This window comes from Passer domesticus, chromosome 1, assembly GCF_036417665.1.
Source record: "Passer domesticus isolate bPasDom1 chromosome 1, bPasDom1.hap1, whole genome shotgun sequence".
In the NCBI taxonomy this organism is placed as follows: domain Eukaryota; kingdom Metazoa; phylum Chordata; class Aves; order Passeriformes; family Passeridae; genus Passer; species Passer domesticus.
In genome coordinates, this window is record NC_087474.1 from 66,135,017 (window position 1) to 66,149,175 (window position 14,159).

At 36.4% G+C, this 14,159-nt stretch overlaps 1 protein-coding gene across 6 annotated transcripts in view; it reads right to left on the bottom strand.

Annotated features, from left to right (window-relative positions):
* ADCY1 (adenylate cyclase 1) overlaps positions 1-14,159 on the bottom strand; it is a 176,905-nt gene that overhangs the window by 56,363 nt on the left and 106,383 nt on the right. For all 6 annotated transcript variants that reach the window (XM_064421662.1, XM_064421668.1, XM_064421675.1 and 3 more), the window contains 2 exons: positions 13,917-14,075; positions 12,295-12,436 (listed from right to left, as the gene is read on the bottom strand). In XM_064421662.1, the coding sequence (XP_064277732.1) occupies positions 12,295-12,436; positions 13,917-14,075 (301 nt within the window). The remainder of the gene's footprint in view (positions 1-12,294; positions 12,437-13,916; positions 14,076-14,159) is intronic.

Here is a 14,159-nt window from a genome sequence, read left to right on the forward strand (position 1 = left end):
TTCATCTTTCTTCCACATGAGATGTAAAGAATCTATCAAACAGACTCGATGTAAACTCATACTTAACAATTTGGAACTGTTCTTTTCTTAGAAATGTGAGCTATAAAAAAAGTGCATTAATGACAGACTCATAAAAGAAGCAATATTTGCATTTCTTTAATATTAAAATAATTTTTGAAAATACAGGGAAAATAAGGAGGCAATTAGAATTTTTATTAATTGATGTTAAAAAAATATAATTTCAGTCTTTGTTCCTTATTTTGTTACTTCAGCCATATGAAGTGCATTAAAATCTGAAGAGAATAACTTTTGCTTTAAAGATATATCTATATAGATATATATATATATATATGTCTTAAAAGGAGGGTTTGAGGCATTGAGGTTATAAGTCACATCTTATTTCTACAAAGCAAGAAGAAACACAGAAATACTCTCAAAGGGTTAAATATAATCTATTCCTTTTACCATGGGGCTCTCAGTTCAGCAAGGACATATATTTCCTTGGTTAACTCTTAAGCATGTATTTAACAACTGCTGACTTCAGTAAAGCCCTAGCACATGCTCAGCTGCTTTCTCAGATCACGATATTATATCCTCCATTTTTATACCAAACTTATTCATCCTTCTGGCATGTGGAAAGTGATAATGAGAAACATGGCAGGACTCCATGCCTTCTCAGTATGTGAATTCAAGCTTGTAAAATTTTTTCTGGATCAACAAAATAAAAAAGTACAGGGGATATGGTCCTTTGTTTTCCTAGGTACAAAAGACAGCAAATCACTTCCAAAAACTTTATTCAAATGCTACTAAAGTCCACAAATGACAATGAGAATTTGCTGTGCATTATTCACAATACTATGATTTACTAGAGAAGTTTACATCATCATTTCAATGATCAAAGAATGAAGAAAAAACCTGAAAGCATTTGTTTAATGCATGTTTTCTTGGACAACTAAATTTAGACGGGCAGGGCAAATGACACTGATTATATTCTGAATGGCATCTCAGATATTGGCTTATTGCTATGTTTAATACATACAGTCATGCACTTGCATTTTCTGGAAAATCAAGGTTATACATCACTGAACTTTCAATACTTTGTTTAGTCAGTTACACAATGGCAATGAAACACAATAATGACCTCAATGTTGCACTTGTTATTTTTTTCCTAGCAGCCATGTTCTCAACATGTGACAGGCTTCAAATGTGCAAAGGCACCCAGGTGCTTTATTGTACACTGGAAGAGACTGGCTGAAGCCAGTCAGCATCACTGCACTACCCTGCACAGTCAGCAGCTGAAATCTGAAAGGACATTTGTGTATCTAGTGCGTAGTCACTTGTGTAAGTGGTAGTTTAACAATAGCCTCCGTGAAGAGATGCCCAATATGAACCCTTTCTTTCAAGGGCTTTCTGGCAGAAGACTTACCACTGAATTGTATAGAAGATACTGTACAAGGATATTCACATACTAATCATCCTTTAGGTATTCCTAAGGACACCAAGTAGATAGTTGTTAGGCTTGAGCATAGCAGATATGATCAATTTTTGAGCTACAATTCCCAACATCCAAAACATACTTTTTTGAGAAGTATTCCACTTACAAATCTTCCTAATATAGCCATAATTCACCTAGAAGTTCTACATATTTTACAAAGTGTCTCTATCAACATTATGATATAACAAAAAAGAGAAACTTTTTTGAAACTCCCTCCAGTTTTGCATTTAATTTCATTTTCAGAAATTTACATGTGGACCATAGCTCGAGAGATCATTAACTCTTTGCTCAAACCTTTCACAGTGGACACTGCATTAATTAAGTCAACAATTTTGATGATTTTAAATAAATGATGATTTTAAATAAATTCAGAGACTCACAAAAGCTTCCTAACAACCTTCATTGTGGAAATGCTACACTATAGATACAAGACTGGCAAAGAATAGGTAGAGCATCTTAGTAGCAAAGATCCAAGAAAGTATGATTGTGAAAGGTTCATGATTATATCCTCCTACAAGGATTTGAAATCTTATGAATAGAGAAGAATTTAGATTTTCCTCCATGCAACTTTCTTATAATAGATGCTTTTCTGAGAAGAACCTGCAACTTGAAAACTTGGAATGGGGTCCAAACTGTGGCCCTGCCACCAACATGACTTTTCTCCAACCACATGTTTTTATTCAGTTTCCCAACTTTATCTTCAAATCAGTATGTAGAACAGTTTTAGCTCTTACCATCGACTGGTTTCTTTTAGCTTAGAAATCTTACAAGCAGATAATACACCAGCAGTATACACCCTTTATGTGTTGGAAATATAGTGAATTTTTTCCAGCTGTTTCAGAGTTAAATAGGAATTTCAGCTCAGGTCACTGAAAAAAATGGAGTTGTGTGAGATCCCCCTTCAAAGAAAAACAATGACAAACTGGAGTGAGGTTAGCAAAGGTTTACCGAAACAATTAGGTTTTCAAGTGTACGACATGCAAGAACCTGAGGGAATTTAATTCATTTAGTTGGAAGAAGAGAAGGCTAAGGAGGGATCTACTTGCTTTCTTTAACCACTTAAGTAGTAGTTGCAGAGAAGACAGAGCCAGAAAAATCCTGAATACTACTCAGAAGAAAAAAAACAAACCAAGACACAATGAATAGAGTCTGTAGCAAGAGAAATTCTGATTTGATGCAAAGAAGTTTAGCTGTGAGGATGATCATGCCTCAAGAGGCTGTCAGTCAGGGAAACACTCAGCACTTTGACTGCAAAGCCAAGCCCTACTTTGAGCAAGGAGGTTGACCACTTGACCTCCAAAGGCCCCATCCAAATTCAGATGGTGAGCAGTACTATGAATATTTGTGAGCACATGTACTGTGTAGCAACTGTACTTCATGGCTGGCCAAGAACACAGCCACTCAAAGGACACTGCATACACACAAATTGGACACACTGATAGTTCTCAGCAGATCCATATAATTTTATTTATAATTTTTGTTGATTGGTTGAGATGTTTTTTAGTTGGTTTGTTTTGGTTTTTTTTTTAATCCAGTGGTTTCAGGACATTTAGATTAGACATTAGACATTTAGACATGTAGATTCTGCACTGGGACGGAGGATTTTTCATTCTACTACTATATATACACAATATTTAAAATACGAAGGAATTCTCTCTCATCTTCATCTCACAAATCATATCCCTTTTTTATTCTTGCTTTTACAACAGAACAACACTTTTGACACAGTCAACTCAGTGGAATATTTAAGTAATCTCAACTTCTGCTCTAAGTCTATGATAAAACCAAGAAATGCAAAACAGTCTGTTAAAACAGACTTAAAAAAACCCCTCTGAATGAAAAACTCAACCCCAGCATCTTTCACTCTGCTTTTCCTCTGATCTTGCTCCAGGCCAGCATTACAAGAAAGCTGGACTGCAGCATTCCCATTCCAGCTCATTTTGTCAATGTATTTTACTTTCTCATGTCTTTTTGATCCTTGGCATCATCTCCAATTCTGTTCACTGTTCATTTAGATCATAATTTTAGGAAAGGTTGGTTGTTTGCTGCAACACAGCTGACAAATAAGATTAAGAACTGGACTTTTCTAGCAGAGAACTCTGAAAGCAGGCAGGACTACATACAGCTTTGTGGATGCAGAAAACAAACAAGCACTGACTCAAATCCTTTTTAAAAACCCCCATTGATTGAATGTCGTGTAATATTCTGATAGTTCTTAACTGGTGCTCATCTGAGATTCTCAGAAGTGTCAGCAGACTGTTATTTCCCTGACTATATTCAACCTCAGTGCATAAATTGGCAAGGAAAAGAAGATACTTATGTCATTCGAAACACATTTACAGAAAATATAAATGCTGTAGCACTGTGTCTGTTGTATGTGATTTCTATCTTCAGGCAGGCAGGAGCATGTCTCTTGGTGGTAGTATTTGTTCCATTACTATCTTCAAGACATTTTGTCCTAAGATAGATGAGCACATTTTTTTTTCTTTTTGTTCCATCTTCCTATAGTTAAAATCATCAGACATTTTTTTCTACTGCCCTTATGATACATTTTACTTCTCACACCTCAGCTATCCAATAAGAAAGTGTATTAGGGATTTTACCGGCAAATATAGCTTCTATAAGACTAAATTTTAAAATTCAGAATAGTGTAACCACTTTCTAGACACAGATGTAGAAAGAGTTTTTAGCAGTTGTAAAGACAAAACCAACGTCTAGGAGATTGACAACAGAGAAAAGTCTTCTACCAGTGCCCCACATCTTTCCTTGTAAAGATTCCACATTTATGGAGGAAGAAAAAAGAGAAAACGATACTAGAGCAGGTAACTAATTCTATCACTGACAGCCCAAAATGCAAGCTTTCACACTGATGATGATGCACTAGCAACTTCATAACTACAGCAGGAGCAATCCTGAGGATGTAGAGCAGTACACTCTGCAACACAGTGTTCTTCTGTTTGTGTTTGCTGGTTAGTAACACAAGCAGTTTATTTCCAGTGTTTGAGTTTGTTTATTCCAACAACACAAAGTCTCAGGCACAGAACAGCCCCTGTCCAGATACAAGCTAGAGCTTCCACTGAATGGCTGTGTGCCTATCTGTTAAATCGGCTCTGCTAAGGTATATCTAGGGTATATCTGAAAACACCCAAATCTGAAACACCCAAATTATGCATTCAGCTCTCTAGTTAAATTCCTTGGAAGAAGCTGTGACCCACTAAGCAGAAAGACCACCCCTGTACTCTCACAGTCATGGTAGCAGCAGCAGCTAAAAGTAGCTGTCACTTGGCAAGAGGAAGTCTTCAGTTTGTGCCCAGGACTGGTAAGCATACAGTCACTTAAGTAAAAATATCATCAGAATCTATTTGTCCAGAAAATTCTCAACTTACAAGAACTATAAAAAATTCCTTGAAAAAAAGTAAACGGAATATTTTTAGAAGAGTCAGATGCCCAAAAAAAAAAAATCTTAGGGATCTGTTAAGCATACAGGTGGATTTACTGGAACGTAAATGCTCCATGGAAAAAACAAATTTTACATGACTGGAGAAAGAACACAATATAAGAACAATATAGTATGTTCCCTCAGACCTAACCAGAATGATTAAATCAAATTATTTTTGCAGAGAAAGAAATTTCCCACAAATACAGATGGAACTTCATTTTGAAGGAAGTAAAGAATTAAAAAGATTAGGCGCAGCAATTTTAGACCTATCATATCACTCAGTTACTTCCTTCTGTAGCCTTCTTTTTCTTCTTTTAATCAGGTCAGACAAAATCCAACAAATTTCTGTTAAAAGCTCCTAGTAATACATGGATTATAGGCATAAAATTCTTTCATTATTAAAAGCTCAATTAGAGTATTATTAAGACATGATAGAAAGCATCCCAAAAGCAGTTCTCCTTGTGAAACATTCCAGTTGCTAACAGTAAATTAACAATAAAGTCAAAAGACAAGCACAGGTAATTACTATGTATTTCATCTATACAAAGCAAAAACGTTATCATTAATCTATGTTTTTTCTCTGCTATATTGCAAAATGTTCATTCCATGCTGGGGGGAAAAGAATTGAATCAGCCACAGGAAAGACATAAGCAGACAAAACCTGTTGGCTGGTGATGGAGAGATATAGAACCTAGTAATATATTATAATATAGAAGGCAAATAATCTACTTCACACACGATTATCAGTAAAGAAGGATGTACTCCAAGAAAAAACTACTGCCTTTTCAAGATGACTGATGAAAATTTTGTTTTCCTGTTATTCTGTGGTGTAAGGACTGCAAAGCAGGATGCTTACAATCTCGTCAGTTTATGCTAGATGAAACAACAAAATATTAAAGTGATATGACTGCCTTTGCCACTTTTCTTGCATCTGTGGCATGCACATTAGAACAAATACAGAAAGGGTGATTGGGCATTGGAATGGGCTGCCCTGAGAAGTGGTGGAGTCACAAGCCCTCAAGGTGCTTAAGAAAAGACTAAATGTGGCACTCAGTGCTATGGTCTAGTTCAGATGATGGTGGTTGTTCATAGTTTGGACTTGATGATCGCAAGGGTCTTTTCTAGCCTAGTTGATTCTGTGTGATTCTGTGTGAATCTCAAGTTGCTGAATTTCTCCCAATTTTGTCATGAGTCAGAGAAATTGTGATCAACCTTTTGATCTGTAAATCCATCTGCAGTTGACAATAAATTATGCCACAGGTGTGTACTGTAGATAATTCCTCCAAAGAATTCTGACATTTCAAGAGTTTTTGCATTTTAAATAGAATTTTCCAAAGGATGATCCTAAGCTGAGTTTACTTATTAAGAGTCGTCAATCTTTTAGCTAATTTTTTCTGAAATTCAAAAGACTGAAAATAGTAATTTCCTCTTCCTGAAACATTGCTTTAACTACCCTTTTTAAATAGACTACTGTTTTGGGGTTTTTTTCTGATATGATTAATTTTTGGGAAAAATAAAACTGTGGTTTTAGCCATCTGAATTGGAATGTTTAGGGCATGATTCAACACAGCAAACCAGACAGGACACAGAGCACCATACCTCTAACCAGCATCCACTTCCCTCTGGCTGGATAACTAAATGAGGATTCAGAAAAAAAAGTGGTATTCACCTGGATTTTCAGAGTGGGCATAGCATTGCTCAGAGACTTCAGATAAGAAAACAGGACTAGCCAAGCCACAGAAAGAATTTACTGAGACTGCTTGGTTTTGCATGTACATGGTAAGGTAGGAAAGAAGTGTCAATCTCTTCAGAGAAAAATCTAGTTTTGAAAGGGCAAACAGATATAGTAGTCACTTTCATGGGTTTTTCATAACTGTCCATCTTTCCGTGCTATTCAAATAGTAGGTGCAGATAGCATGTGATTTACACTGCCACAACTAATATATTTGAATACCCCATTGGTGAATAACTCACTAGTGCATTAAAAGAAATTTTGCATATGGTGATTTACAATCTGTTGGAAGGCAATTATTGATTATGTTTGAGGTAGACTGTAAAATCCAAGAGACACGTATGAATATATTTGTAAATTGTATCAATAGTGTTTCCCTTATGATTTTTATGACTCAATGACCTCCATTCCTGTACATAGCTCAATTGCTGTTAATGGTAGACTATGGGGAGGCAGCTGGGCAGTGGAACAGAGAGTACTGTGGAGATGGTGGATGGTGTGGACATCTTGGCCCTTGGCCTTGGCCCAGAAACCATGGGAACATCAAATAGAAATGTAAAGGAGAAAGCTAAAAGGAATGTAGCACTGTGTTTTAAGGTAGTCATGTAAGACTGCACCTGTAAGATTGTAGTTAAGCATATTGCTAAGTAACATTAATAATGTGATTATTGCTTTTTGATTATTGCTATTGATTATTATTGGAAAATTTTATTCAAAGCTGTAAGAGTATATAAACTGAGCTTTAGATAGAATAGATGACTTCACGACTTCACAACTTTACAATAAATGACTTCTTGCTTTCACCTAAGCGGATTCCTGTCTCTCAATTGCTGACAGTACACAGCAGTATTTATCTCTGCCTTGTCTCTGGAGCCTTGTCTCTGGAGCACAGTTACACCATGAAGCAGGTTCCCTTAAACCTGGCAACGGGTAACAGTGATGGCAGGCTAACTTCTGTAAAGGCAAAAGCTAACACATTCTGAGAAATCTTTCCCTTCATGAAAACTTGATCACTTCTCATCACTGCTCGACTATCTGTAGACGTACCTTTAGGAATTTTACTTAAATGGCTGTGCTGGGCTGTTTTCACAGCTTTTGAAATAATGAGTCCTTTCATAACTAGAGAGGTGCCTCCACAGAGTGAATTGCTGCAATAAATACGGAGAAGTGAGGCCAAGTAAAAAATCACTCAGCTACTGAGGTTGGACCCAACATTAGAGATGTTTTACTACAGAAGAATCAGACTTTCTAGAGCAACCAAAGAAATTAAGCAGACAGTCCAGCTGAGCCCCCTGCCTCTGCCGTGCTTCTGGGAGCCACTAGGAAAGCTGAAGCAAAGATGCTTTGATTAATGTCAGTGCTGACAATGAAAGAACAAAGGATTCTGATAAAAGCCAGATACAGTCTATTAAAAAAAATTAAATTAAAATAAATTAAATTTTAGGCAAACAGTTTGAAAGTCATAACAGGATTAGTCAGGTGGGTTACCAAGAAACCATTAGCAGAAAAAGTTATTTAGCTGGTCTAAACAGTTATAAAGTTCTTGTAAGGGGCTCTGAGATTAAGAGGTATGGCCTAGACTTTTTTATCTTGAAATAAAATCCATATAAATATAATATTTACTATACTTCACAAAGTTATAATTGTTTGAAATCAAGATAATAATGATGTTTCTAAAGCAAGGAGAATTAATCTTTTGAATATTTAATATATTCAAATTTATATATTAAATAGAAATGGATACGTTTTTCTATCTGGATCAAATTTCCTTTAAAAGCCCAAGGCATTAATGTGTACGGTCAGGTTTGTGTCTACTTACATAAAACAAAATTTTCAAATTTTCTCTCAGTGCAGTATTTTGGTCACATGACTGTAAGTATTAATATAAAATATCAAGAAGATACCATCAAACTTTACTTAAGAGAAATGGGATGGCTTTTAAAAAGCTACTAACTTTATCAGGGTATGTATCAGGGAACACGTATTAAAAAAGCACTTTTGCATAAGTTTTTAACAATGAAAGTCAGCAAAAAATATTATTTTAATTAAAAAAATCTGCTGGTGGAAATCAGATTCATTATATAAGTGTGTTTAGGAGCTGAATGTAATCCAGTCAATTATGCATAAATATTACTCAATAATAACAATAATAATGGAATAATAAAATTGTTTGGGTTGGAAAGGACCTTAATGATCATCTAGTTCCAAACCCTTATTGTAGGCAGGGACACCTTCCACTAGAGTAGGTTGTTTAAAGCCCCATCCAAACTGGTCTTGAACACTCTCAGGGTTGAAACATGCACAGATTCTCTGGGCAAGCTGTTTCACCCTCACAGTAAAGTATTTCTTTCTAACAAGTAACCTAACCAACTCTCTTTCAGTTGGAAGCTATTACTTCTTGTCCCATCACTACAGTTCCTGCTGAAGAGTCTCTCTATGGCTTCCCTATAGGCCCCCTTCAGATACTGGAAATTGGTGTGATGTCTCCACACAACCTTCTCTTCTCCAGGCTGAAGAGCCCTGATTTTCTCAACCTATCTTTGTGAGGGAGGTGCTCCAGTCTGCTTGCCAACTTTATGGTCCTCCTTTGGACTTGTTCCAACATTCCTTGTATTTATGGTGGGGGTACCAAAACAGAACTCCAGGTGGGGTCTTACAGAGCAGAGTAGAGAGGCAGAATCATCTCCTTTGACTTGCTGACTACTCTCCTTTTGAGGCAGCCCAGGGCACTGCTGGCTTTCTGGGCTGTGATCGTACACTGCCAGGTCATGGTGAGTTTTCATCAACCATCACTCCCAAGTTCTTATCCATAGGGTATTGTCATTCATTCTCACCAACCTGTAGGTGGACTTAAAATTGCCCCAACCCAGCTGTCACTGGCTTTATTGAGCTTCATGAGGTTCACACAGCCCCACCTCTCAAGCCTGCCCAGGTCCCTCTAGATGGCATCCCTTCCTTCCAGTGTGTTGACTGCTCTACACAGCTTGGCGTCATCAGCAAATCTGCTGGAGGTGCACTTTCTATGTCATTGACAAGGATGCTGAACAGTACTGGTCTCACCACTGACTCCTGTGGGACACCATTTTCCACTGGTCTCCAGCTGGACAATAAGCTGTTGACTGCATAGACTGATAGATAATAATAGACTAATATATTCTCTGCCAAAATAAAAAGTGCAACAAAACAAAAAGAATTTTATTCCTTCAGTGGCTGCTTAGTGGTACTCTCACATTAAATCAGCAAGCAGACCAGATCACAAAAGTTAGCTGATTCAATGGAAGATTTAAAAGATAGGAATAATTTATAATTTGTTCATATTTAAAATGTAACTGGTACAAGAATGAGTCATCTTATACTGTTATTATAATTCTTGGCTAGAGTGACAGTGATGAAAAATTTTCCTGTCAGACCAAATATAGAAGAATGTGGGGTGTGTGTCTTCTAAACAAATAATGTTTAACAAAACTCCAAGTGATCTTATTTTTGCTACAAATGTGACATATTCTTGGTCATCTGTTGCTCATAACATTGATTTTCATTCCACTTGGTATCATACCTGCCTGAGTCAGCTCATGTTAATGTCAGAGATGATATATAAAGAATAAAAAACTGCATTTCAGCTGCTGAGGTTCAAGAGGAAGGAATGCAATATTAAACCAGAAGTTACCTGAATTCGCCAGGTGAAATTTTCTTGTCTCTGCTTCATGGGTAGCCTTCTATTTTTATGTCTCTAAAGAGTCAATGAATGAAATGGGCTAGGAGGGAACAGCAGGTGTTTATTTAGAAGGCAAATATGCTATTATGTAGCTTGTGGTCAGTGATCAGTACGCAAGTATACAAAGATTGGGTGTGGCTGTGATGGACTGTGACAAACAGCAAAGTGGCATGCTGATTGACCTGGGAGCCCAGTGGAGAAACCAGTTAACACCAGTAAAATTCATGAAGGATTTCTTTCTTGGCTGACATGCCATTAATATATGCCAGAGCTACTGTTAGTCAAACTGTGGAGCAGCATCTGCCATTTCCACAGACTCTTCAGTGATACCCATGGATAAGATGGCATCTGGGTTTATGTAGGTTATGACAAATCGAGCAGTCCTTTCTCCAGTCACCAGCAGTTTCTCAGCAATCTCGCAAAGACAAAGAAATGTGTGGTCTCACAGTAGTACACTCTCCTTCTTGCACATTAAACATGCATTGACCTGGCCTCCTTCCATATGTGGTTGTTAAGCTTCTGTTCCTCAGTCACTGGTTTTTGTAGCAGAATTGCCACAACGCAGTTTCTCTGTGTAAAAGTCACATTAATTCCCTTTTTTCTCTCCTTGTCTTTTTGCACCAACCTATGGAACAATTTCCTGAAATTCCACTATTTATTTCCTCAATATGAAATGAAACTTGATAAATTACAACATAAAAATGAAACTATACATAATGCTGAATGAGTGAAAACAACAGAAAACCAAGACAAACAACCTAGCAGCAATAAGCAACACACCTACCTTGAATAAACTCTCCCTTGCATTTTCTTCATTATTGGGATTGATTAATTTAAGAAATAGTGATTTCCTAAAACATGCTAGTCCTGATTTCAAGAAAGCCACTAAAATCCACTCTCACTGACTGCCAAAACAGAATTTAACCCACTGTTTTTCCAACTCTTCTCTTTCATAGTATCTAAAACTGAATTAAATCATATATACCTGAGGAACAAAATGTGAAATGGCATGATTTTCACAGTGCATGAGAAAATTCCATCTCTCTAATAAGAAGATGCTTTAAAGGAAGTACACAAAATCACTCTTGCAGCAGCCTTTCCAGAATAAAACAATGGGATTTTCAATCCCAAAATCAAATTACCCTGGTGACTGGACTCCCAACATTTTAATAAAAATTCAGTCTCATCAAATTAAGACCAAAAAACTGATTAGAGATATGAAATTCAAGATGACCTGTTTGTTTGTGGTTACATTTTTCTCAGATAGGTGATGGTTAAAACCCTCAAATATAGAGTTTTGACAGCTTAAAAACCTGGTGTGTATAAAGACATCACTTTAAAATCTGACCAATACTTTCAGAATCAGGTACTATAATTTTCCCCTTGAAGATTAAAGTCCCTGAATTAAACTTATTTGCACAGAGTTTCAGAAGATAAGGGTGAAAAAATCTGTATCCCAAATTCTCTGGCTGACATAAAAGGCAATAAAGTTTCTCTTAGCCTGTTATCATGTTATGATAGATAACTTCAAAGATAAGCCTCATATGATGTAGAAAAGGTTTACCAAATTGAAAGTGTTTAAACAACAGTTATGGACTTTCAAGATTCCTACTGAGGTCACAAGAAACATTTTTCAGTAGAACAAAAGACTGTGCTCAGTTACTTGTTGAGAAGGAAAGGTAAGACTATAGTTGCACCTGTTGGAAAACCACTGTCATCACCTCACCACATGTTGAGACTCAAAATGTTACCATTTTGAGTAAATGGTAACTGCTGGGCCTTCAAGAGTGTTTGAAGAGCTTTCAGGGAAAAAACAAACAAACAAACAACAAAACAACCTAGCATTGTCTCTGCTTTCAGAATAGCACAGAACTTGTTTTAAATTATGAAAATGTGTCACTGAATAAGCATACCTTCCTACGATGGGATGGCACAATAAAATATGTTTCAATATTATGCTTCTTCAAGAAACTATTCCTTTCATGACCGTATCCTGGTTCTACCTCGTAGTCCCCATTTAGGCACTCTAAGGTGGTCTTTGTAATGTGAACTTTCCTGGAGAGAAAATTAGACATTATTGTTTAAAGCAAAGATACATTATGAGCTTCTTGCTACCAAAATACACTCCTCACAGAAGTTAATAAAGAGGTCAACAGGTCAATTTACATGCAAGACCGTAGGTTTGAAATAAAAAAAAAAAAGGTAAGTCTTGTACTTTTAGCCAAATTGAACATAGCCAAAAATTCTATTGCATGCATTTTCTAAACTTAGGCAAAGTGAACAGAAAGATAACTGTTGACTTGCAGATCCAAACACTTGCAGATTTGCTGTTTTGTAGAAAGTGAGTGTCTGCACATGATCTTCTACATTGTGTGGCCTTCTTAAGTTTTATCTCAACATCTGCTTGGAAAAACATCCTGCTGTTTGAAACTTCTGACATCACACTCCAAACCTCTCTTGTGTATAAAACAGAAACTTCTTTTTCTGTTTCACTTCACATCTTTGACTCATATAATTCATCCCCTCTGTTTTGTAGGCAGCTTTCTGACTCACTATGTTTTGGCAATACAGCAATCTCTATTATTTTTGAGTTTTTTATCTTGAACATTTTTCACATTTCACATTTTCTCCTGAAAGACCCCATATATTTGAAATGTCTTCAGAAAAGGTATCTGAAAAAATTTTTCTGCTTTCCTCTATAAACATGTGTTTAGATTTTTTCCCACTGGGTAACTTTAAGATAATGAACCCATAAAATACACTGACAAAATTATCTAAAGTGGATGTATGCAATAAATAGAAATTCATCATTATCACAAAATAAATTAATTGGTTCCTTTGTCCTTCTGTACAGCAATCAAGATCTCACAAAAATCAAAAACAATATGGCAGGTCCTAGTCGAAATGTGAGCTACACACAGAACACCCATCCACCTTTGCAAATGTTCACTGTGTGTATTTAAATTGTGTCCGAGGCTGTGCAATGATTACTTAAAGTTCCAGGACATACCCCATGGGTTGGCTGCAGGTTTATGTGCTACTGTATCATTTGCAAATGTCATCAATATCTGAGTTCATAAACAGGTATGTCCTTTCTATAGCGTACAACTAGTGTTGGAAATCAGGTCATGTAAAAGGAGCAAGACATTCCACTCCCCCCTAAAATTATAGAGGTGTATAAAGGTAAAAATTTCCTGGTATGGCTACAGTGTTTTATTTTTGTAACATGAAATGATCAAAGTCTAACATTCTTATATTCCTAATATTGTCTCATTCCTCCTTTTTATATCCAGCAACTTCCAAAACCAATTTTGCTTGAAAATGCTTTACTTCTAATCTAAGCTATTGATTATACAAATATCAAGATCATTGGGAAAATTCCACAGGATAAATCACATAATGCATTGATTGCTCTTGCCAAACACAATCCTGTTCATCAATAGCAATTATGTTGCAAATGCCTTAAAAAATGGAAGAAATTCTTCACCTATGGCGTTTTCTATTTTTTTTCCCTATGTTTTTTTTTCAGACTTACCCAGGCAGTCCTCCAGCTTCCATTACATTAGCTAATGTCACATCATTTGACCAGACATCATATTGCCATTTTCGGAGACCCAGGACCCCACAAAGCACCCTGCCTGTATGCAATCCAACTCTCATGTTGAGATCAACCTCTGTGGCTTCTGCAACAGATCTGTAATGGACAGCATCAGAAATAATATTTAGATGACGACTGCTCTTCATTTTCTCTCCTCCCAAAATTAACACATATATTTAT